General features: G+C 41.4%; 1 protein-coding gene across 1 annotated transcript; it reads right to left on the minus strand.

The window, feature by feature from the left end:
• Positions 1–432: 432 nt before the first annotated feature.
• MELK (maternal embryonic leucine zipper kinase) lies at positions 433–25,219 on the minus strand. The gene is given in 19 exon segments (XM_071455111.1): positions 433–752; positions 1,858–1,961; positions 4,479–4,647; positions 5,082–5,175; positions 6,911–7,136; positions 10,480–10,608; positions 11,964–12,050; positions 13,080–13,178; positions 13,762–13,830; positions 16,728–16,826; positions 17,871–17,963; positions 19,057–19,125; positions 20,637–20,780; positions 21,298–21,414; positions 21,843–21,928; positions 22,214–22,288; positions 22,291–22,314; positions 22,568–23,076; positions 25,038–25,219. Coding segments are annotated over 19 exon segments (2,553 nt in total). The 3' UTR covers positions 433–574.
• Positions 25,220–27,018: the final 1,799 nt, after the last annotated feature.

Raw genomic sequence — 27,018 nt, forward strand, 5'->3', positions numbered from 1 at the left:
CACGTTAACACAAGAGCATCAGAAAGTGCACAGGCTTGTTAAGCATCACTGAGGCTTCATAACAAGATAGCGCAACGCTTTATATGGGATCAGTTTAAATCCTAGCACTCTTGACTTCACATTTACTGAAGCCAGTCCTATTTTGTACAACACTGAGCATATAGTGTAACTCTGGGAACCACAGCTGTGACTTAGTTAATGATCTCAATAAATCCTACTTAAGCAGAGACAGGAAGAGAATTATGCAAATGACTATTACTGTGCACCATGAGCTTGATAACTGAAGACATCCCACAATAAGCTTCAGCACATAAAATGAGTACTTTTTAAACCCAGATATGTGAAAAGTATGTAAGCAAAGGAACGGCTTACAGAATTTTGCTTCTGAAAAGTTGCAGTTGCAGAACATTTATTATAAACCTAATAGTAAAGGAAGCATACAGAAGGAATATGTACAAGGAGGAATGGTTAAAAACCCAAGATGACAGATTTTTCACATATAGCTGTAAGTGTGAGAAAGAATTACTTGTCTGAAAAGACCTTTCTAAAACATCGTGATAAAAGACTCTGCCACTCACACTTGGCAGCTAGATAAGATGTCTTCTATCAGCCTCTTGTAGACCCAGGCATCACCTTTAAGCCGTTGTCGCCGGATACCCACTGCTTCCGGCTTAGTGAGCTGACATACTTCTAACTCAAACTCCATAGTTACTTTACCAAAATCTGACCGTGTTTGACATTTCAGGGTATAACTGCAAAACAGAAGAAAAAACAGAATAATTGTTGACCCATTTCATATTTGTTTTGCAATGCTATTTTAAATCAGTAGAAGCACTTTAAATAAAATACCCCATTGCTGTTCAGAATATTGTGAAACAGTCCACAATTTAGTCACCTGAGAGCTTTGTAAATACTGTAGTTTCAGGGCACCATATTTATTATTATGCCCTAGGACCAATATGGAGCATCAATGTCCCACACTGCCATAAGAACCCCTGCTAGCCAATGGCCCCTCTCCTCAGAGCTGGAGCAATGGAAAGTTCCCATGTTTTTCCTAGACAAGAACACTCTGTTGGCTGCAGCTCAGCTGGTGTGAAAGTAGGAAAAGCTGAATGCAGAGTTTGAATGATTACAATGGAAGCAGGTGCTGCTGTGCAATCCAGCATCCTTCCATAATATGAGTTTGGAAATGCATCAGAGGATTCATGTATACTCTGATGTTCTACCAGTACCCAACACTGAAATACTCAAGAACTTGAGAAAATACATATTGAAAAGCGGGCACATTGGTTATTTCATGCATTGGGAACTCAGGAAATAGTCTTTCCGTTTGATCAAAAGTAAGAACCAATCTAAGCAATCAGTAGCTTAGTGTAGCTAGTAAACAGTACAATTTCAAATAATCCACAAAAAGCTGTGTGGCTTCTGCACACATTTTAAAATGTACTGACCTCTTGCCTAAAGGCTAATGTCTTTTAACTGCCAAGAATGAGAGTTAAAAGGAATCTACACTATTTTCCAAAATTGTCCCATTTGTTCATGTGACTGTACCTAAACCAGCTTTTGGTATTTAAAATTTCACATGAGATGGCTGATGTGATTTTTTTCCTAAGCATTACCCTGCTACTATTGGTTTATACCTGTTGGTAAAAGAACTCTGCTAGAAGACACTTAATATAGTTTTGCACTGTTTGGGCATGTTTTATTGCACATATTTATTTAGTGCTTTGTACACTTTCTATAAAGATTATTTTACAATAAGGTCAAGAAACTAAGTTTAAATACTTTGTTTTTTAAGGACTAGACTAGTAACCATTTAGATAGATACAATTTGAACTAATCATATTTTACACTTACCCCTTCTGAACATATTCCACATGCTTCTTTGAAAGAACAATGATTATTTCATTCAACAGTTCGTCTGGATTCAGCAGATGAGTGGTGGTAATGTTACAATGTGCCTAAAAGTAAAATTAGGAGTAACGTTGGCTTGTTGAAACAAGGAATAAAAAAATAAAAATCTCTCCTAAAACTGAAGACATTGCAAAAAATTTTCATTAAGGAAGTTTCAGATCAGCTAACCATGGTGACAAACGCTTCAACATCCCAAAACTATCACCTTGCTGTATGGTCCAGAGCTGGGAAATGGCCAAAAGCTGAGACATAGTGCTTCTGATAACAAGGAGCAGGCAATGCGCCAGGCAACTTTTCATGTATAAAGAAAAGACGTTACAACATGTCCTATATCTGGCTTCTGAAGTCACAGAAGCAGTCCAGAGAAGATGAGACTGAAAAAAAAGCTTGAAAAACTAACATAGGATGAGGATGCAAAGTCAGTTGAAAAGTGCTTCTTGTGGTCTTTATTTGGATTTAAATGTACACAACCCTCTGACATAACACTGTCTTGCGGTACTGTAGCCCAGCATCTCTCAACATGCCTCAGGAATTTTGCATAGACTATAGACAAGAGAAACTGAGGCAGGAGACTAAAGGCATTTAGAGAAAGAATACAGCTTCCAGTTGCTCAGCTTCCTGGATTATTTGCACAGTCTAGACTCCTGTCTGACTGGCTGGTCAGGTTTGTAGCCCAATATCTTGTCCTGAACATGCATCATTGACAGACAGTTCTCAGTGTGTAGTAGGTATCCCAGCAGCCAGTTAGTTGAAGGGACACATCATTTGCTTTGACACAACTGCTTATGCCTTGATAAACAACCTGCCCTCTTTCAGGGTAATTATGTTTTTCAAACATGTTGCCTAAAGATTCAAGTACAAATATTTTCTCGTATAGCTTCTGAAGTATTTAAGTTGCATTTGAACAATGTATACAGAATCACTAGAGTTGGAAGGGACCTCTGTAGATCATGCAATCCAATCCCCTTGTCAAGTCAGGGTCCCCTAAAGCAGGTTTCACAGGAATGTATCCTGGTGGGCTTAGAATGTCTCCAGAGAGGGAGATTCCATTACCACCTTGGGCAGCTTGTTTCAGTGCACTGCCACCCTCAATGTAAAGAAGCTCTTCCTCATGTTGAGGTTGAACATGAGGTTATTTTATGCCCCTCAGTTCAGTACAGCCTGTTAACTGTCTCTTGTTATTTACCCCTCTGTCACAACTGGCCATCAACCTGTGCACGCTTTGCGCCTTTTCTCCAGTAGAAGGAGAAAAGGCTTTTAGTGAGCAATGTCTCACATTTTAGTGAGCAATGTCTGTTGTAGTGTGTTTTTATACTTTGTAATACTTTGAAGTAGTTTTGTATTCCCATATTTTTCCCAAATGCTTTATCCCAGACTGTACTCCCCTCCCTTTACCTGTGTTATCCCTCTCCCTGGATGAGATCATCCCCAAACCCCCACCCTGGCTCTCTGTCAATCACTCAGCCTCCCATCCCCTCCATCCAGAACTTTTGGTCCAAGTCGTCGAGTGATCAACCAGAGGCCAGGGGTCAGCTCCCCAAGCCTTGCCCCATACGCTGTCCTAAATGTCTATCCCCCAGCATCCATCCCTTAGGGTCACTTAATGGTTGGTAGGATGTTATCTACTTTTGGTTTCCACCTCCCTTTAAATGTGACCTTGGCACATCTCCCTGGGGCTCTCAGCAGGAGGCCCCGAGGTGCAGGAGCTCCTTTGGGACTCCTAGAATAAAACCTTGGATTAACCCCTGCTAAGAGTCGGCCCTTTCTCTTCTACCGCTGTCTCTGGTGTCTCTTCTGCTGCAAAGGCGACCAGCCCAGGTGCCCTCAGCACCCTCGGGGCACAGAGAGTGTCTGCCCCCAGCCCAGGTGCCCTCAGTAACCCTGGGGCACAGAGAGTGTCTGCCCCCAGCCCAGGTGCCCTCAGCACCCTCAGGGCACAGAGAGTGTCTCCCCCCAGCCCAGGTGCCCTCAGTACCCTGGGGGCACAGAGAGTGTCTGCCCCCAGCCCAGGTGCCCTCAGTACCCTTGGGGCACACACAGAGAGTGTCTCCCCCCAGCCCAGGTACCCTCAGTAACCCTCGGGGTACAGACAGTGTCTCCCCGCTCTCGGCTGTGTTGGGGCTGCCCCCCGGTGTCTGCTGACTTGGGACTGGCCCAGGGCTCCTGAGAGGCTCCCAGAGAGACAGAGACAAATGTCTATACAAATAACATGATTAAAAACTAGCCAGTAGTTCTCCTTTCAAACCATGCTGCTTCCTTCACATTTGGTTTAGATGGGCTATAAGCAGCAAGGGCCAAACTCCTCCCCGGATCTGTTGCCTGAACCCCAGACGAACTGAACGTGGTAACTGGGGCACTGTCTTGTTATCAGCAATACTGTACGAGCAGTTTACTGTAGAAGTCAGGCAAGACAGGTCACAGAAGCTTTCACAAAACCATTTCTGAAGCTACTGGATGTTTTCAATCATAATTATTGTAAGACAACAAATACATAACTAACATAATTACTTACTATTATAATAATACTTGCTTTATGTAAGTTAAAACCTTTGCAGCAACCATACCTTAAGTTTCCTTGGACAATCTCTAGTGCATCGTTTCTTCTTGCTTGGTGTAAGCATCGTGATCACTTTATCTAGGCCTCTTTCAAGACTTCCAAATATTTTAGCTTTTCTCTTCTTTTGGCTGCTATCCACATGTGCAAGGTTGAGATCTAAATCCACTGACTGACACCTGTTACATGAAAAAATTAATCTGTTATTTTTCCCTCAGTCTTAAAAACCTATTATTTCAAAGATGTCACTAAAATATTACCAGACATGACAGAACAAAGAAAATGAAATCAAGTACAATGTATTATAGGAGTTTCTGTTTGAAAGCCTGTTGAAGTTTAAACCCAGAGATGTATCTAGAAATTGCAGTTCTTTGGAGACCTGGAAGAAGAAGGCACCTACGTTATAGGAAATAGATTATATTGAGTTACATAGTTTTAAAATTTTTCTCTACCTTCATTATTTTCTGGTGACTGTAAAAAGAGGTTTTAGAAAGGTTTTTACTGAAAGAATAGGAACAGCAGCTTGCTGTTGTAACAGGGCTTCCCAGGCAGCAAATGGATTAAGGTAGTCCTGCTCCAAATTATGAATGTACACAAACAACTGGACACTTACCTTCTTTCAGGAAGAATCTCATCTGCTGCCAATTCATCTGCATTTGTTGGGTTAGCAGGTTTCTTAATTGGGGTGACTGCAGTGAACTGACTCTCTGAAAGAAAATGTCCAAGCCAAACCAGATATGTCTTTGTGTAAAAGGATCTTCTCTTCTTCACTGATGATTTCTCATTATTAATAATTCTAACAGTTCTCTACAATTCTGTAGTTCTAACAGCAGACCCCCTTTTCTATCTCAGGTCTATATTTTGGGAATTATAAAATATGTTTTTAATACTACCTCTACTCTACAAATTAAAACTATCACTGATTTCCCCAGGGCTCTACAAGTCAAACCTTAGGAGTAACTATTGCAGTTCAGTATTAGAGATTTGAGGACTAGAATTGCTTTCTTGCTCTGCTGCTGGTCCATGAATAAATATGGAGCAATCTGCTGCATTGACTAGTTGTGTTCTTCAGTAATCTGTTTGCCTTATATGAGGGGTGTAAGTTTATATAGTCATAATATACAATAGTATATTATGTAGTATAAAAATAATATAAAAATAGTATAAAATACATTGTTTAATATACAATGTACATGCTACACAATGATCTAAAAGTCAGTGTCTGCAGAGCATGGTTTTAAAGGTGCAGGAGAAAACACTAAGTGAAACAGTCAGCAAATAAGTTGTCACAACTAAAGCCAACTTCAATGTTCAAATTTTCAGCTCTCTACAGAATTGCACTCAGCTCCAGACAAACAACCTCAAAATTTCCAGTGGATTCTTTTCCTTTTCTATTTCCTGAATCAAAGATCTTTAAATGTGGCAAAGAATTAGCTTTCTTTGTTTAATCCTCAGAAATGTCACTAAATAAATGAGCTAAAAGTGTTTTTACATTTGCCATTTTGGGTAGTATCTCTTGTTTTTAGATATACACAAATGTCAGACATTTCAAGTTATGTACAATCTTAAGGCAAACTCATAAACTAGTTTCTTGCTATTCTTTATGAATGATCTCATTAAATAGCAGTATGTTCAAAATCCCTTATTACTCAAATCCTGCAAAAACTTACTGTTCCTGAACAATGCTTCTTAGCATCTGAAATGAAAGAGTCTCCTATTGCAAGGAGCCTTTGGCATTTGAAGGACAGAGTTAGCATTTACAGAATCAACACCAAAACTTTAATGATAATCATTGAACTAAATGGTAATGAACATATGGGATATGTACATAACGAGAAAGGCTGATGACAGAAAATTCTGGTAACTCAGAAAAGCTGACATAATTTATACAGATTTCTGTGGTCTATTGCATAGCTGCAAGACCTACACATTGTTAACAGAAGCATTTTCACTGCTATACTGGATGGCCCCTATGAAAATACTGATATGCAACCATAAGAAATCCAAAAGCTATATTTCTCTTAGAACCAGCAATTAAAGCAGTATGCTTTAATTTTTAAAAGTATGCTTTTATTTTCATTCAAGGTAATCACAAAGGAAAAACAGTGTTGAGGAAACTGCAATCTCAACTTTCATAGAAAAGTGGAACCAGGTGCAAGCTTTAACAACAGAATGCTTGGCTCCTTGTTTGGGTATACCAAAAGGGGCTCACACATGATAATTGTGAGCAGCAATACAAGTAACATGCCCTGATGGATGGTTAAAACTATTGCAGCACCCTACCAGATGTACTAGAAGAAACTGGGTGGTACACAGAGAAAAAAAATTTAAGTGCTCCAGAATAGATGTATTGGATGAAGAAACATTGTGCTTATATTTGAGTTTCAGTAATTCCCAAGCAACATATATGTTCTAACCTTTCATTAGTTACATTCTACATACCTTTGAAAGCAGCTGCCTTAAGGGGAACAGCTTGTACCTGTGTCTCAATCTGACTCTTTGCAAGAGGAGTCTTAGGAGTAGGAAGCGCAAAGGGCATTTCATTTCTTAAAGCTGACACTGTCTCAACATTCTCTTTATTTTTATGCTTCTTTGATGCCACTTTTCTTGTCACTGGAGTTGACAGTGTGAATTCCGTATCCTCCAGTTGGGCATGAGGCCTCGAATGCTACAAGAGATGTAACAAAAAGAAAAAAGCCATCCTTGCTATATTCTGATCACATTCAGGAACATTACAGACATGAAAATTCTGAAGCAGGGTAAAAATATCATACAATGCTTGACTATAGAGCAATAGTTAAATACTCCTCAATACTTCTGATTCCTTCAACAACTCGCTTATAAGGTTTGCAAGTAATTTGCTGCTTTTTTACCAGCTCTTCTAAATTCTTTAGCTTGCACATTTAAGGCTATTCCTCACCAGCTCATCTACGCACAGGTAGGAATTTCCCTTTGGCTTAATTGTAAAATTTTAATTGCTTCATTTGATTTTCTTGTCCAATATAGAGAGGCTGCACTTTTTCAGAGACTTCTCCAGCTCTAGCCTAGGTCTGAGACCTTGTTTGTTGCACCTTATTTTTTTCCTGTTGGTTTTAAAATCCTTATTTACTCATTTTCTAGATGATCAAAGTTTAGGTTTTAGTCAAATTACCTAGAGCTAGAAGAAGGCACAATGTATGTTCAGCTATATATTTAGAACACTTTACTCCACTTGTAACTCCACTAGGCTAGATTCTACCAAACACTTGCATATCCAGTAATTTTTATGTATAATGAAAAGAACTTTTGGATTAAGAACACCATATCAAACACCTGCTGCATTCCATGAGTATTTATATCAAATTTTTCAGATGGAGATTCTTCAAACAGTGAGGCTCTATCTGTAAATTCCATGAATATAAATGCCCATGGCACTTCCCTGCACTCTGGTATATCTTCACAGTTTTTTCAGACTGGAAAGAAAAATTCAGTTGAGATTCCACTGTACACTTAAAAGTAAGATTTCATCAGAAAAGACTGCCATTAAAGTATAAATCTAATTTCTAAGTTCCTAATAATGAAAGTTCCCATGATGGTGACCTAGGTGTTATAACATGACTTTAATGTTGTGTTATAGATTTGTCATTTGTATCAAAAGCAGATGTGAAACTCGTCTCAAACAACTATTGCCAAATCATCTTTCTTGACCAGTGTCATGAAGAGAAGCAGCTCACAAAAATAGCCACCTTTGAATTCAAGGCTTGGACCACAACCTCCTTTTACCAAAAGTCCTAGTAATAATTTGGAAAGAATCCAAGAGAAGAATGAAGTAACATTTCAAAGGGGCTGGATAAAGGTAAACACATATATCCAAAACATATGACTGCTGAATCCACAACACTAATTGGAACTAGCATTTGGAGCCCTTCATCTGATGGCTAGCTCTGCTCTCCCCAAAAAATTGTCAGTTATTAAATCAAGGGATTTGTAACTTCAGCCAAGGTTGCAAACCTTCATGGTTCACACCACATACAAGCAGGTATATATCAAAGCATCCTTAGTCTCTAAGACCTTTTTGCTACTTACAGGAAACTCTCCCCAAGGATTTACTTCATACCCTTACAGCAAAACTCTACAGAGTAATTTAAAATTGTCAGTGTTTGGCTGAAATGGACACCATTATAAAAAGCTGGAATGGATGACATTTTAGTAACTTATGTTCTGCTGGTAGGTAACTTTCTGTTGTCCCATGATCAAGGATATCACAATGAGCAGATCTCTCATTACTACTGGAATAGAGAGCTGTCTGATAAGCTCTAGAGCTTGTATGATACCTTACTCAAAAGCCCTTACCAGAAGGTTGCTAACTACAAGAAGCTGATACTGTAGTTGAAATCACATTCCATTAAACATGAATGCATGATTAGGATACGTCAGCTGCTGTGTTCTAAATGTAATTCATGGCACGGTGACTATTTTTGCAATATGCTTCTATATCAAACATCTTGAAGTCAAGCAGTGTTATGTACAAGCTTGTGCCACCAAATTCAGAAATGGCTAAGTAACAGCTTCTGTTTGCCTTGTTGTTTTCACATTAGAGCGGGTCCAGCTAGAGAGCTTTGCTAGCTGGGTGTTCCAGCAAATTCAGTTGATATTCACCCAGATGCTACACACAGGCAAGTTAAATGTGCTCTGAGCACTGCTAGAGGACTAACAGATTGCTGTATTGTGTAGGCATGAATTTCACCATCATCTGGGAAGGCATAATGCATATGTAAATTAGCAGCATTTGCCAGTTTACCTTGGACATCACTAGAGATGAAGTAGCTTAACAGTTGAGAAAAACTGAACCTAGTGAAACTCCACCTTAATCATCAAGAGTGTAGAAGGCTAACCCACCATGATCACAGAAATCACATTATGTATAATCAGGAACACTTACGATTCATGATCTATTATGCAGCTCTAGTAGTCCTAGAATTCTCATACCAAAAAAGCTGTATGGGTGAACTGAAATGATTTACACGCAACTGAATCAGATACATAAGGTACTTATTCTGAGTGCTTACCTCTAACACAGAAAGCAGCACACTCAGACCATTTCACAGATACTTTGTCTCAAGGGGAAACAGCTTATACAAGTCTGCAACTCTACTGAATGCTTTGGAATTTGTCAAATAGACTAATATTGCTGACGTCACATCCATTTGCATATTATATACAATGTTACAAGGAGTTTAGCAACTCTAGCCATGTTCTGAAAGGCCCTATCACTGCCAAACTACAGGAATAGAAATTCCCCTAAATTCCCCCCCTACTTCAGAAACCCAATCATTAGAAAAACAGCAGCAACACATTTCCTTTACTCAAAGTAAACAGCTTCCTCTCTAGGATTATGTTCTCAAGTGAAACAGATGAGAAAGGGATGACTCCCTCTGATTTGATCACCAGTTCCCATAGTGCTTATGTCATCTCAGAGAACACTCCCCAGGTGACATATCATGAGGTATCAAAAGATTTTCCTTACCAAATGCAACCATCAAGGCAGAAAAAAACAGAGGCAAACAGAGTGCAGTTAGTCATCACAGAACAAGATCTGGAATTATCCAGGCCACAAAAGAGGGGATTTGAGCCCATTAACAAGGAGGGATTCTGTGCAACACCTGATGCATCAAATCCTCATAGATGGCTATTCCAGTGAAGTCAATCCAGAGAAGCAGCCTAGCTTGCTAAATCATGTTAATGAGACCACTGAACTCTTTAATGCCCAAGACTTTGGCTGTGTACTTAACAGAATATTCTGAGTTAGAAGGGACCCTCAAAGATCATCAAATCCAACTCTTAAGTGAATGGGCTGTACAAAATCAAAATCCCTGTGGTGTTATTACCACCATGCTCTAACCAGTTGAGCTAAACTCAGGCTCATGCTCTCTTCCTGATGTTTAGAGCACCAGAATGTCTCTCCAGGCAGAGCTTTGCCAATGCAGAGCAGGATTTTAAGCAAGACGCTGTCCTACTGAACTCATATTTACCTCAAGGACTGTCGACATCACGGTACTGGCATGCTCTGTTGGACATGGAAACCTTAAACGAACACGCTTGCCACGAGCCTTCTTGGATAGAAGCAAGAGGTATGTTGCTGACATGTGGTCATATTTCCACTGTGGGGTCAGGGAGAAGGAAAGAAAAAGTATTTTAATCTCCTATTTGGAAACATTGCAAGTACAAGTCAAGCACAGCCTTCTGAGTATTTCTATGTCTCTACAAGTTTTTCTACCTGATATGCAACCCTAATTACACATAACTGTAATTTCAGACTTCAAGTGATTTGCATTACGTGCCTGAAATCAAGAAAAAGGCACTATGTTGGTTGTTTGCAAGTTTGTAGTTCATGAAGTAGCATGGAAATGCTGGAGTGAAGATCTACTGAAGTGAATGCAAAGCTAGTAATTCAGTTGACTTCAGGAAAAGTATAAATTTTTTGGAAGTAACTCCTGCTCATTCTTTCATAACTGCCAACTTTTTGCATGATTTTCAGCAACTCTGTGTGAGGAACACACCACTTTTGATGGGTTTGCAGCCCATCAAATGTAGTTAGTTCGAATAAGTTATAAGGGATTAGAAGTCTTCCAGGAAAGGACTATGTAAACATCATAAACTTATTTGGAAGGACTTTTGCCTCTGTAAACAGGTTATTCTGATTATTTGCTATAACTAAAGAACAAAAAGCATTAACTCCACAAGTCTGTTTTAAGTATCACACACATTTAAAAAGTCTGTTTCTGCTACAGTTATGTGGAAAACCCAAGTATTTTCAGAAACCCAAAATTATTGTCACTGCTAAGAAGTACAAAGAAGCAGATAATTGAGTTTTAATGAAGAATTTTCAGATTCAGGTAAAAGCTGGAGTACACATCATGTTTTAAGTCTTTTCAACAGCCTGCCATGTTAGTGCTAACATTTGCACAATTCTTCCAGAAGTATTCAGTTCAACTTTTGTAATTTGTCATCAAAAATGATTAAATATACTCACTGTTTTTAGAAATCTGTGAATAGCAACTGAAAAAGCCCCATATTTTTTAGACTGCGTGGGTGTTGTTGATATTTCTATTTTTTTTTTCTTTTCCTACTCTTTATTGAACAATTTCAAAGCAAAAAGAGTTAACCCAGCAAATGGTATCTGTTGTTCAACTATAAATTTATACAAGTCTATTCTGACTTTCAGAGATTCAGAAGGATTCTACCATTGTGGTAGGATAGAGCAAATAGTAAGATTCAGAGAACATGAAGATCACAATTAAAAGAGAAAAAGAAATAAATAAATTTGATCTTCTGAAATAGTGGCTTGTAGTTATAAGCTACAGCCGGATTCTAGAGTTCTGCAGGGCCTCCTTAAATCTGAAATGTATGTAAAATATCATACTTTGGAATATGTTAGTATTGATCTGGTAACACAGTAAATTTATTTACTCTATTATTGTATTTAATTACTGTAAATCACTGACAAACTTCTTACCTCATTTATTAATTGCAATATAGTCTCCCTGCTCTGCTCATGAAACACAGAAAGCTCTGTTACACAGTCCTCATCAAGATGCCCCAGCTGCAACAACACAATGGATATTGAAATGTGAGGTTTTCAATTTACCCCCTAATCCATATCTGACAGTGACACTGTTGTGAAACCCAGTGGGCTGAGTTAATAGTCAATGATGACTTTAGACCTTGTATTTCAAATGTTTAGTATCACAGCTAAACATTGTAGAAAACACACTGAAAAAGTCATACAACTTCAACAACTTCACAGCCACAATCCTCACAGGTGAGAGCTTATAAATTCAAATAAGCTACCCAAAAGCCAGTAAGATTTTTACTAGAATGGAAGGTATGCTTTCATCTGCCTATAAATATCCAAAGCTATGAGCCATGCCCATCTTTACCAGAGCCAGGTTGCGCTGATGGTGTGAGCGCAGTCAAACTGTCTTTATTTGGGGTAACAGTGGCATCTAGTGGCAATAGGAAGCATTGACTGTCAACATGCAGGAACTTGGCACATTCTGCTGACAGCCAGATTATTTTATTATTGTTTTTTTTCCTCTCCATATTGCGTTCATCTCTCACATAAGTAAAACAAGTGACAGAGAGACAGGATGAATATTCTTTCAATGAAATTTTAAATTTTCCAATTAAAAATTGGAAAATTTTAAATTTCTTTTATTTTCATTGGAATTTTTGAAAATTCCAATTTTCATTGAGGACTACATACAAGATAAACTATAACCATATCTAGCATGACCTTCTGAATATTTGTGTTTTACAAATTAAAGAAAGTACTGATCAAGCAGCCTAGGGAAGGAGCTGGTCATTCATATGTGGAAGGACTTCACTTTTTGATGAGAATTCAGTTATTCTGCATATTCAGCTAAAGAATATAAGGAATACTTTTGAAATTTCTCCTCAAGAGAAATCAAGACCAAGTAAAAATATTTTGACAGCTAAAAGAATCAGAAAAGAACCACAACCATCTCAAAGTTCAGCTTCTAACAATTTCATACCACGCACTATGAGGATGGTAGTAAGCCAGCAAATATTACATGAAATGCTTTAGTATCTATCTGACCAAAGTACTTACTGGGTATTTACTTTGCCACTGAACAGCATCAGAAAAACCTTGCATGAGCCAAGGATGACTTAACAGGTGTTGGACTGTAATCCGCTTCTTTGGATCGACCTGGTGTGCCATAAAAATCAAAGTGATACTTAAATTGTGGAGAAAAAGTGAAGAAACAATTTATCTTCCACCCAGAATGTTAGGGTGGTTAGGGACAAAACCAGAAACGAGTACTTTTTCAGAGCTTCACAAAAGGAAGCTCACACCCAAAGATCTTAGCTGTGAAGAGCAGTTATGGAACCTACAGCTACAGCAGATCTCCCAGGGATATGCAGCATTGGCTTTATTCCTTAGGTGTATATGTCCATATATATGTATACGTATATAGTCCAAACATACATTTGGACTACAAAACAACTCTTGTTTTTATAGCACATGATGAAAAACCAAATGCATGCTGTTTGAAGACTTTGTTAAATCATGTAAACTTTGGTAATTATTTTTGAAATCAAACATATTTCCCAAAGAATTATGCGTGGGTGAATTTTTTTGCTGAAGGCAATGGTAATATTTTCTTTAAAAATTGCAAGAATTAAACTTCTTATTTAAACACAGAATATTTTTAAATATTTCATTGATGTAACGTTTTGAACAAATTACACAGTACTTTATACATCTATTGAACAGAAACAATAACCTTTACCTGCAGCATTTGGTCAAGGAGGAGTGTACTGCTAGGAGAGAGCCACTTTGGAGTACTGTATTTTCCTCTCTGCAAGGAAAGAAGAGGATTTAGAACTAACGCTGAACCTCAAAAGGAACTACTAAGTTACTTGGACAATAGTGACATCTGTACTTTGTAAAAAATAGAACAGTAGGAAGATGTGAACTTTGCTTAAAGAATGACTTGCATAGATGTCATGGCAGTACTAAAACCCAGCAGCATTAGTAAGGAAAATGCTTGAATCACCAGCTGTGGTTTTTGTCCACTCTGCTTGTGTGATACTTCCATTTCCACTCACTTTTGCAGTTAACCTGCTCCTTTCTCCATTGCCTTGGTTCATGCTATCAACTTCATACTGAAGTTCTAGAAGTGCAAACATACTGGATTCTGAATGACTGATATTAGCACTTTGCAATGTGAAGATTCCCTGAATTCACTACTTTTCAGACACTAAAATTACACCATCCTCGGTATTAAGATACTCTTTTTTGAATAGGTTACATCTAATGCTAAACTTTCAATCTCATATAGCAGACAGGAGAAGGGTTACAGATCTAGCAAGTGAGATTTTTTCAAGATAATAATTTACAGTTGTTTTTCTTTAATTTTTGATTAGAAGAAAATTGAAAGAAATGACTCCCAGAAGTGAGGCATAACAGTAGCTTGAAACGAAACCAAATTCACCACCAAGAATCACTTATTTCTGAATGAAAACTGAGATAAAAAGAAAAAATCAATACAAAGTCATTGTCAAGTAACATAACTTTGTAATGGCATTTTTCTTTCTACAGAGAAATGCCTTAAAAACAAAACAGTTGGTACCATATGCAGCCACATTTCTAAGTACAGTATGCATTGTGTTGACATCACAGATTAACAACTTTCAGTTACATCTTTACAGACACTACTAGTAAGTTATTTACTAATAGTTCTGTAGGCTGTTTTAGAACATAGCTTTACTATGAAACTAAGTAACACAGGTAATCTACATTTTGGGTTTAGTATAATGCTACAGAACACCAACATAACAAAGAGCAATTCTCATCTATTGTATTGTGGACAATACTGAATAGTAAATAGGTTATGATATCTGCCAAGCACCTAAGGTCATACCAGAAGTAAATCTTTTTTTACAGTAGTTGTACCACAGCTTAATTTTTCAGTCAAAAAGTCAAGCCACTGATTCACAAATGAAGAGTTAATTCCAGGGAATTAACACTGCATGTAAGGCATATGATTTTATTTAAATTCAAGCAGCAGATTTGACTTGGAGCAACAGGTTTGAGATGAGATTACAATAAATTTCAGGATTTAAAATGTGTGAAACTAATTCCATAATAGTGGGTGTCCTCATTTGAAACAATTTTCAATTCCCAACCACATTTAATGAAAACAATTTCAGAGTGGAAATAGCAAGTATGCATCTTAACATGATTAGTTTTTGACTGCTCCCAGACCAAGCTTTAAAACCTCATTTGTTGTTTCAGCTCATTTCAACTCATTCCACTGCCAGACACTGTGTTGCTACAAACAACTCAGTTCATAGTTCCTGTCCAGTCTGGACTATGGTAACTACACAGAATAATTTTTGATACTCTTAATTAAGATCTCCATTTCACATCTGAGTTCTCAGCTCAATGAATGCCTTAAGCAGTTGGTTCATTTACCAGGTTCTGCATTATGGTGTAATGAGCACCAAAAAGGGTTTTGTCATCCTATGACAGCATGCTTACAAGTGGACACGTTCTCAATGTGCTCCGACCTTCTGGGTAGACAACACAGTTCACACCACAAGCAGAGAGGGAAAAGCAGCTCAACAACCCTGTTACTTAATGGCAATTTCACTGAGAAACTAAGTGCTTGCTAGCATTATTTGGACAAGAGTCCTAATCACGTGGTTTAGGTAGTCTAGCAAAGAGCAGGGAGCTGGACTTAACGATCCTTTTTGCTGTCTTCCAACTCAAGATATTCTAGTACTATATGAGTTGGGAAGTCATGTAAAATACTGGCATCTCATCTGAACATTAGCACCTTTACACAATCTCTTTGTATTAGATAGTCTTTGCTTTTTTTCCTTTTTTTTTACTTTTTAAAGTTCTCTTCAATAACTCAAACAAAGCTTCCTAGTCAAGGTACTTCCTTCTGTCAAGGTACTCAAGTGTACTCCAATTCCAGATTAAAAATCCACTCTCTTGAAATAATCAGGTGCTTCATAGAGCTCAGACTCTTCTGCCCCCTGAAAACATTTCCTGTGCAAACCAGCATCAGTTGTCCCCTGCCAAAGTAGTCCTTGAATACTCTCAAGAAGGGTTTTTTGTCTTTTTAAAGACAGATCAGACTCTTGGTGAGAGGAGAATGAGGTAGAGGAATACAAAGCCATTACTCTACACTGCTCTTCATCATCCAACTCAGACCAAGCTTCATTAACACAGATTTTTATGGCAGCTCAGAAGTGGCTGGCAGAGATGCATATGTGATGAGGAACAACAGCTGTTTAGCCACATCAAGAGGAGTTTAGAGGGAAAGAATCAATGACTTAATCGTATTATTTACTATTTATTCAACTCCTTTTGGAAGAGGAAAGTATAATAGCAGATGCAGAATCCTGCTTTTCCTACACATGAGAGTGGCTGACATTCAAGAAGAGTATTTTTTAGTAATTTTTAGGGAGAAGACAGATAAACACTTAGATATAAAAGTCCAGCTCACTAGCAAGAAAATGCTTTTCCGGAAACTCACTTTTCTACTGTATCATAGAACCAAGCTAGAGTACTGCACAGGCTGAGGGAAAACAGAAACAAATCCACAAAGTACTGATCCAAAGAGAAGCAAAATATAACAAAATTCAGCAGATAAAATTTTTTTGCTCAAATCAGAAAGTAAAAATTTCCCATAATGCTTAGTGATTCCTATTCCTCATGTATTCTAGTATCATCAATACCTACCATGATCTTCCTGTAGACAGCCATGACATTATCATCATCAAAGGGAAGAAAGCCACACAGCAGAGCATACAGCAGTACTCCCATACTCCAAATATCTGCCTAAAAAATAAAAGTGAGAGTTCACAAACCTCCTCTGCTTAAAATAGCTTAGAGATTGATCACATTGTGTCCTTTTGGCAAAGCCCACATGAAACCTGTGGAAAGTAGGTTCCTTAACTCTGGACAGAACTCGTGAAAGCACACAATTTTCAATCCACTGAAACTAGAGCACTAGTAAAACCATCACCCTTTTTCTTAGGTCACCAAATTGCTGCATTACCTTCAAACTACAAGGAATTCAGTGACAAAAAGGAAATCAAACTCATCTGAAGGGATTTTGTACTCGAAAGTGCTTGTGATTATGACAGCTGTCAGTACAGTAACAATCAGCTTTAAAGTCACACTGTTTCTTTTCTGTATGAACATGACAAGGTCTACGTGCCTCATACTTCAACTCTCACTTCAGTCACAAAGGAGGTTTGAGAAGCACCAATTTTGTGAAAAACTAAAAGAAAGCAAGACTTAGAGGTCAGGGACAGTAGTACAAAGGAGATAAAGGAAAAAAGACTGACTCCATCCAACAGCACAGACAGTAAGGAAGTTTGAGGAGATTGAAATTGCAGCATTTTGAATGGATTGACAAGGGCATGTAGCAGACCCCAATGTTCTAGACATGGAATCAAAGCTGAATAAATGCTACAGTTTTTGTTCTCTTTAATTTTAGTACACTGCACAGTAAAAAGAGCAAGTTTTCATAGAAGATTTCAAAGGCAAAGTACACAAGATACTGAGATGGCATAGAAATTTGCAACAAGACTTGGAAAATTAACAGAACAAATTGCTCTTTGGAATAATGTGGTAGATGACAGTTATTTTTTGTAGAGCAACACCTGGGAACAGTGAAGGATTAGTCAGAGATGAAGCAGCCAGGTGCATAATCTTTGGTCAGGAGCCATTCCAGGCTGTCACTACTCTCAGTCACACAGCTTTTGAGGGCCACTGAGGCAACATGACAGTGAAGAAAGACACCAGGGGAGTTTATCTGAATCTCACCAGCTTTAAATACATGGTGCGCATGGAAAAACCTACAATTTTATCACCTACCTCTGAGCCAATGTATGCTTTGCCCTGAATCAGCTCTGGTGCCGCATAAGCTGGGCTTCCACAGCAGGTGTTCAGATGGTAATCAAGGCCACCCTAGAATAAGATAAAACTGATGACAAAGAAACATTTCTATAGCACAAATGGTGTCTTCTAGCAACAACATATTAAAGGCCTCAGAAGCTTCATTTTCTAATGCTGTCTATATATAGTCACCTAACATTTTGCTTTGGTATAATATATGGCTTCACCAGGCAAAAACTGTCCAAGACCAGGAGACTCATATAAATGTTCAGATCCCAAGCTGCTCCTTCACATGTTCTCCCAGCAGCCTTTTCTGCAGCTCCTCCTGTGATAGGAATACTTCCCTTTACGACCAGAAAGAAAACAGATGAATTTGGGCATTAGTAATCCAGGAGCTACCGGGCAGGAGGCTGGTTGGATATTTATATCAATATTTAAGGCAATAACTTCATGAAGAGCCACTAAAATACTTCCTTATTAAAAACGTGTTATTTCTTAGCCTGGGCTTTGTTTTAAGCAGGTAAGATTGAGATGACATTGTATCACCAAGACTGTGGTATAATACTCCTGATTTCCTGCAAGGTGCTTTAACTTGACTCAGCTAAAGCAATCTGTGGACTTTGGATCTGTAAGATCTTATTTCCATTAAATTTCTTCTTCCCAGCACCCATCTCATATGTGAAGATGACAAACAGAGCAGCAACATAGAAACAAACTTTAAACTTGATAAACAACTCAGTACCACCATGTGGATGCAGAGACTTTGTAAAGGTAAGGGGAATCTATTTGATTTGATCCACAATCTCCACACATAGAGAAATCCTATGAAAATGACACATGCTATTGAAAATTATTGGAGGCAAATGGACACCAACATAAGCTTTACAGTGCAAGTCTTTGTGGTAGTAGATACTCTACACACAAGGCAATATGTGCCTTATATTGGGATGAAAGATGAAGTGCAGGAGGAGAAAAACTGATATTCTGTGCACAAAAACTGTTTCATTCTGGTATGGCCCTACTAAGCAATTAGCAGTGGGACAACTACACCAACCGCTCAAATTCAGGGCAAGGCTCTGCACTGCACCCTGAAGGCACGCCTGCAATTTTTATATGCGCGCTGTAGCTAATTAAGCTCTGCTATGATAGCAACTGACATCCTTACCTTTGGTTTTGCACAAAGTCCAAAGTCTATCAGCTTCAGGTTATGTTCTTCGTCAATCAGCAAATTTTCCTAGTAAAAGAGAAAGTGGTAATGAATTCTTACATAATGCCAGGTATCCAAGAAACCACATTTTCGTTCACCCTATTTCTTCTTGCCATTACCAGCCATAATTACTTGAAGCTCTCCTCTGGAGATTTTGGTCTGTTGCTGATGAATATATCCTACATTTCAGACAGGGAATACAAGCTCCTACCTGCTCAGAGAGGCCTAGGGAGCTGCTACACAGAAAGCAAAAACTGTGATGCAGCAGCCTGCCCTAGCAGAAAATGCAGCCAGTGATATCACGGATGGTGTGAAAAGAAGCAGAGCTGGCAAAATGGGGAAAGCCACTTGCCCTCTGTTCACCACACTGAGAACAGCACATTCAGTTTCTGCCCACCCTCTAGCACAGGAAAGACAGCAAACCAAGGTCAACTCTGTGGATGGAAACCAGCCTGTCTAAGGTGCTGGAGCACTTTTTCCATGAGGACACTGAGGGAGAGATGGTTTTTCAGCCTGTAGGTGACAAAGTTTCAGTGGAGACTACTTGGCAGCCTTTTCATTCCTACAAAGGGGGCATAAAGACAGCACCAGCCCCTCCAGAGAAGCAGAAGGTGGGATGATGACAGTCAACAAGCTTCAAGAGACATTCAGACTGGTGCTAAAAACAGTTCCTTTTTTATGAGAAAGAAGTTAAGAGCCTAACAGGTTTCCCAGCAAATTATGGTGCCTCGTCCTAGGGAAAGGCCCAAGATGTGCCTGGATGAAGAAGTTTGGTCTGACATTGTTTTAAACAGGAGATAAAAGCAGAAGCCACTAGAAGTCAATTCCCAACCAAGTTATCTCACAATCCTATGAATACTCAGGTCTCCAGCTACAAACCAAATCTTTCCAAGAGGGACACAGAAGGCTTTGCTTGGAGAAAAGCTCTTTGGAGACAAGGATTTCCTGAGCTGTCAAGTAAAATGCTTGTACCCAAAGAATTTGCTTTTCTCAGTTATCAGTGTCTCTGAACATGCAAACTTCTAACCCCTTCTAGGAGAAATAGTCTCAAGGCTTCCATTCCCTAAACCCACGCTTAAATCTTGTGGTCACAGCAAAGCCACAGGATCAGTCTTGTGGCTCATCCCTCCTCTGTCCTTACTTGTTTACAGTGTGGGAGTCACATTTTCCTTTGAATGTCAGAACAGAACAGTTTGCACAATAGAGAGGAACCATAACAACTCTCCCTGGGTACGTGCTGGAATAAAGGGGATAGCAAAAACACCTAACAGTCAAAATCAAATCTGTGCCTGCTCCACTCTCAGCTGAAGTGCACTATTTTGTTCCTCTTCCAGAGGAAGAGCCTTCCTCAGATACAGCTACATCCAGCTCAGTTGAGGAACAAAGCAATAAGTAGAAATAATGCTTTTCAGCAAATGTTAACTAAACAGCTCTAAGCACAGGAGAACAGAGAAGACAACTCACACCAGCTCCACTCAGAGAAATAAAAGTGGGTGTTCATTATTATTTGTGCAAATTTGACTACTGTTCAGACTTACTGGTTTGAGATCCCTGTGGGCATATCCCTGACTGTGCACATAAGCAATTGCTGAAACAATCTGACGAAAAAATATGCGAGCTTCCTCCTCAGAAAGGTGGTCCTTAGAAATTATGTAATCAAACAGCTCTCCTCCAGGACAGTACTGCATGAAAGCAAAGAAAAAAAAAGAATACATTTGGGATACAGTCATGAAATGTAAACATGAACAAGGGCACTGGACAGCAGGAAGGCACTCTTCTCTTTCTCTCCCTCTACTTAATCCCAGCAGGACCCAGCCAGTGTGCAAGAGATCCAACAAGACCAAGAGCCCAACTCTTGCCTGATGCTTCCCACAGCCATATCACACAACCAGCACAGGTGACAGAAACTGCCTAAGACATGACAATTTGGTGGCACTTCTCAGGTCCCACATATCCTGCTGGCGCTGTTTTTTGGAGTGTGAGGTGGGAATTAAAGTCAGTTTGTTTATTGCAAACAGTGAAAAGTGGCTTTTACAATGAGACAGAACACATTATCAGCTTCATTTTTAAACTAGAACACCTTGGACGCACTCATCATTGAGATGATTTTCTAAGACTTGTTTCATTTGGACTCTACTACCATCTACTGCTACGGCTAAACCCAGAGATTTTTGCCATAGCAGAAACACAATTCCTTACCTCTAAAACCATGAATATTTTCTTGGGTGTCTCAATCACATGATACAACCGGCAAATGTGCTGGTGACTCAAGTCCTTCATGGCATCGATTTCTAATTTAACACGAGGCAAGTCATCCTAAAAGATCACAACAGCAAGGTATGAAATTGCCAAGTAGTTTGACAGCCTGTACCTCAAAGTAAGCCTGCACATCAGAACTGCTCAAACTCAAACCAGCACCAGTTCTGTCACTGCTTACCTGCCCTCCTCACACACTGGTCAGTAAAACCCAAAGGGGCAGATATACAATGCTACTATTCTCATCAGCACTCTGTTTGACTTACAGTAGTTTATTTAGTTACTTAATATTTAAAGCTGTAACTGCCTCAGTTTTACAGCCAGGGAATATTGCCCTCTCCACATGAGGGCACAGGATTTGTGGTATCATTAAAATCCTTTCAAGTTTACAGCATCTACCACTATCCCACAGTGACAGGTTGCATCCGTGCTCCTGAGAGGTCCACAGGAACAGCACATTACCACCTCTGAAGTATCTTTTGGATTACCTGTAAAGCGAGCTTGTCCATGATTTTTATTGCAACTTTTTCACCAGTGAGACGATGTCGTGCAAGTTTTACTTTTGCAAACCCACCTGGAATTTAAAAAAGAAATGTATAAAGCTCTACATGGTGACAAGCTTTCTCATCCTGATCTCAGTTGCCCTGAAGCAAATATGATGCACAGCATGTGGCACCATTGCTAGAGGAGGAAGCAATTGCTGCCACTACCTTCCAGTTACACTTCCACAGTTGTGACCCGCAAAATACACCGAGAAACATGACCCACAGACTCTGAAGTAACAGTTAATCTCTCAGATAAACATCGAGGTGAGTGGACACATCACACACACTTGCTAGCATTCACAGACTGAGCCCACCTGTGCCGATTGTTCCGTGTAATTCATAGTACTTGAGAATTTCCTCATAGTCATCTCCGGCCATTCTGCGACCGCAGGACGCGGGCAGCTCTTCTCAGCACCTGCAAGGGGAGACCGCAGATTGCGCTCATGCTTTCGGGCAGAGGAACCGACTCACCAGCAGCCCCCGGGGAAGGCGGAGCGGCTGCTGTTCCCACAGACCTGTCACGGCTCCCCAACGACCCGAGTCGCAGCGGCCAGAAGACCCTCGAGTCCTCCCCCGTTTCTTGGGGCGCTGCCGGCAGGAGCCGTCCCGAGTGTTATTCCGTCCCGAGGCAGCGACCCCACAGCGGAGCAGCCTAGAGAGTCCGTTACCGTTCAAATGTCCCGCTTCCGGCCTCCGGGATCGAAAAGCCAATCTCCGCGCGCCGCCAAACCGGAACGGGCGTGGAAGGCACGGTATACAGGGTGGGAGGGAGACCGGGAGTGGGGGCTGCCAGCGTGGGAAGGTGCGTGCTGCCGGCCCGCTGGCTGCTAACGGGCGCAGCTTCAGCCGAGACCAATCCCTACGGAGATAGAAACGTCTGCTTCTCCCAAGAAAGCGCGTACCCCGGAGCAGCGGTCGGGACTGGAGCGGGGTCCACGCCGCAGGGACTGGCGCCAGGCACAAGATGGCGGCCGAGGCCGTTGCTCCGAGGAGGTGGTGTCTCCCGCCGCTCCCCGCGGACTTTTCCGCCAAAGCCCCGGCCGGCCGTGGCTGCCGTTCCCAGCACCGCTCCTGGGCATCCTGGGGCTGGCGTATCCGAGCCACGGTCCGAGTCTCTCCGGGCCAGAGCAGCGCGGGGCAGGTGGGAGTCTCCGTTGTGAGGTATATGTTTAGATGACTATTAATAGACAATAGGCTCATTAATGCAGAATTGCAGCTTTGCTCTGTGCACGCGAAGAAACACAAGAAGTATGGCAAATGTGAGGGGAAATGGGCAGGAAACATGGGGGAAAATAAGGTTGCAAAATCATCTTTTATCAAAATGTCCACAGCAGAACTAGACTGTGTGGCTCCCTCAGGATGCTGCACAGGCTCAGGGCCAGCCATACCTCCAGAGATTAGCCTGGCCTTGGCAGCAAGGTGCTAGTCCTCTGTCCCATCCTTGTGCTACCATGCAGAGCCACCAAACAGTCTGTGCAGAGTCTGGAATGCCCTCCTGAAGCAGGATGGCTGTTGCCAGCAAAGAGCCCACTGCTTGCTGAGGGCATAGGCTTCCATCTGGCAAGGCAAGGCTTGGACTGGTATGTGGCTGTGCAGGCAAAATGCGGGGGCGGGCAGGATTAGAGAGTCCCTTTTCTGTAGATGTACATGATCTTGTTCTCTTGGGATAGCTTTTTGTCACTTGGGACAGGCCCTAGACACTGCAGATTTCCTCTAGGGACAGATCTTAGTTGATGTAGTCTTTCCACTCTTCCTCCTCCTTGGCAAAGGCTCTATCCTTGGACTTTGGCACTAACAGGACTGAAACCTCCACCTGTTCCTGCCCACTGCCTGCTGTGGGCATGGGCTTCTAACAAGCGAGGTGAAGGACTGGGTGAGCAGCAGGGGCTGTGCAGTGCAGCTGCCTGGCTCTCTGCCCCTGCACCTGTCACCTGCCAACTGAAGGCCAGAGAAGCTGTTTTTGCTGCCTCTTGTTCCTCAGAAGCAAGAGATGCCTGGTGCTTCCCTTCTTCAGGAGCTCTGGCCAAAGCTGGCTCAGAGGCTGTGGCACCCACTGGGGCAAGAAGTGCTCAGGTCACTAGCTGCCTCTTCTGCTACCTCTGTGACCATGCTGCTGAGACAGCTAGGGTTAGCTGGGTAGCAGTGTGAGGGTCCTCATTGTTCACTGGGCCCAAGGAATTGTCCCAGGTGCTGTAGCTGACATCATCTTCTGGTGGGGGACAGACCTTGGTCTTTTTTGTCTTGTCAATGAGACAGTTTTTTTTTTCATTGTCATCTTCCCTTTGAGAGAGCTCTTTGTTGTTGCTGCCTTCCCCTTGGGACAGGTCTTGGTCTTTCTCCTGTTCCTGTTGGGACATTGTCTTTCCCATGGGAGACCTCTTTGTATTTGTCATTTTCCTAGTAGGACATGCCTTTGTCAAAATGATATTCATCTTGGGACATGTCTTTGTTGTCTTCCTGCTGGGCAAATTTTTTGTCATTGTCCTCTTCCCCTTTGGAGAGGTCTTTGTCTCTCCTGTATTTGCCTTGGGACATCTCTCTGTCATTCCCATGTTCCTCTTGGGACATGTCTTTGTTGTACAACATGACATTGTTGTATTCCCATTATGACAACTCTTTATCACTGTATTTTTCTCACTGTGCCAACTCTTCATCTCCTGCATTCACCTTGAGACAGATCTTTCTCATTGTTGTCTTGGCTTTCAGCCAGTTCTTGGTCTCTTGCCTTCATTTTGGGACAGCTCTTTGTCTTCCCTTGGCAGAGCTTTTGCTATCCATCGTCTTCCCACTCTTTCTCTTCCTCAGATAATGTGGCATGATTGGAAAATTTGGTTCCAGAAGCTCTAGCACCCTCTGATGACTCATGATTTTTTCAAAATCCTGGAAAATTTGTCTGGCTTTCTTGAGCAGGGGCAGTCTATGCTCTGCACAGGCTGGACTTTTCATCTTCACTTCCTGTGAAGGCTCTGTCTTGGACACAATGCTCAGATCCTTTGCAGTCTTGTGGTGCACCAGCAGAGACCTGCTGCTGAGGTTGCATTTAATGATGCTGCTCTGTCCAGTGCCATGTCCCTGCATCTTTGCCCAGGGAAGCTGATGTAGCCATGCTGTGTGCCCAGTCTCAGCACTCTGCTGTGCCTCTGGCTCCACATGTAGTTCTTGTGAGGAATGTCATGCATAGGGATCTGGTTCTTGTCCTTTGCACCTGCAACATAGGCTTCGTGATGGTGTGGTGCAGCCCTCATGCTCTGAACATCTGTACCCTGCTCACTGTGGGTGCCCTGAGCAATGGGCCTGTTGTTGGCTGTGGTGATGGCCATTCTCCTGCCCCTGGCCGAAACAGTCAGCTGCTGGATTCTGCTGTCAGAGGAGGCAGCTTATGTGTGTAGGAATGCTGCCACCTGTATTGTTGTCAGATGGGCTCTCTCTTTGGTGTCACTCTGGTGTGGACGAGGCAGTGACACACTGCACCAGGCTGTTCATCTGCGAGAGAAGCTGAGGAGAGAGGCTGCCTGACTGTGGCCCTTGCTCCTGCCCCCTGTCTGTTCCTCCTGCCTGCCTGTCAGCAGTTCCTTGGGGTGGGAAGATGTTAAAACCTGACTGGCTGCCTTGCAGTGCTGCATATATCTGCCTGCCATTCACCTGCATCTGCTTCAGGTCCACCTGTGGGAAAGTGGAAGCATGGGATGGAGGTGGCTTCTTTGGCTAGAGGCAGAGCCCTGAGACAGCTTCATGATGCCCAGTCTGTACAAAGACATAGAAGCCAGTTTTTAACCTTGTCTGTGTAGCAACTGAAAATAACAGACCGCCACTTTGTCAAGTAGGATTGTCTTTATTAAACACACTTGAGTGTTTGTATGTTTCTTCCGTGTCCAAATTTAGGATCAATTATATAGCCAGTAGGAGAGAGAAAGTAACCATACAAAATAAAGGAGAGTAGAGCTGATGTTTCTAGCTCTTAAAATTCATCCCACAGACATTCACAGACCAGATTTCAGGGCTGTACATCAAAGCACAGGTATTTATAGCTGTATTTGATCCCTCGGTGTTCTGTGTCCCATGGGAGAAGAGCTGTTAATCAAGGTCAGGATGGCCCAAGCAGGCCACTGCTTCTACCATCTGTCAAGGTATTTAAAAGGTAGGAAATGTGAGAGGAAAAGGACAGGAAACATGAGGTAAAAAAGGGAGGGAAATGTGAAGGAGGAAAAGGGTGGGAAACAGGAGGAGTAAATTGTGAGAAACATGAAGAAAGAAAAAGGCCTAGCAAATGTAGGGGGAAAAGTTTGGGACATGTGAGAGGAAAACTGTGAGAAACATAGGGGAAAATTGTGGGGAATATGAAGAGAAAAGTGAAAATATGACTGAAGAAGGGGCATGAAATGTGAACCTCCAGGTCACATCAGCTCTGGACCCCACTGCAGCCCCAGACCCTCCAGCTATCACTCAGCCTTGGATATTGCCAGCATCTACCAACAGTCCTGGACCTGCCCAGCTTCTGTCACCCAGCCCTGGACCCTGGTGCTTCTTTCAGCTCCCTTCAGCTCTCATCAGGACCCAGTCAGGTTCCATCTCCCAGCTCTGGACCCTGCAAGTCCGCAGACCCCAGCCCTTGGCTCCCAGGCACTCCAAATGTCCCAGCATCCTCAGCGCCAGAAATCTCACACATGCAGTGTTCTGAATCATGCCTCAGTCTTCATGGGCAGAATGATGCCCCACTCCACAGTCCATGGAGTGGCATTTTATGCACCCCACACTGCATGCATTGAGGGAGAAACACAGACACACATGCTGGAAGTTGGAAGGAATCTACAAACACACCTGCTGCTCAACCTGGGTACACCCCCAGTCCAGCGCTCCTGTCACCCATTGAGTCGTACCTACCCTAGGATCTCCACAATGCCCATTTTGGGACACTCCCTGTGCTCTTCCCTGCCTGTTCCTTCTGAACTTTAATCCTTCTCCATAGCACCTAAACAGATTTGGGGTGACAGCTACTGGGGGGAGGGGGGCACTGGGGGGATACCTAGACTGGTGGCTAAGCTCCCATCAGTTGATGATGGATTGCTGTGGAGTCACAGTCCTGAAAATGAAGGTAAACAAGGGAATGGCCTTGATGGGG

This window comes from Agelaius tricolor, unplaced genomic scaffold (genome assembly GCF_023055355.1).
Source record: "Agelaius tricolor isolate 1412-34295 unplaced genomic scaffold, bAgeTri1.0.p SCAF_44, whole genome shotgun sequence".
Classification (NCBI taxonomy): domain Eukaryota; kingdom Metazoa; phylum Chordata; class Aves; order Passeriformes; family Icteridae; genus Agelaius; species Agelaius tricolor.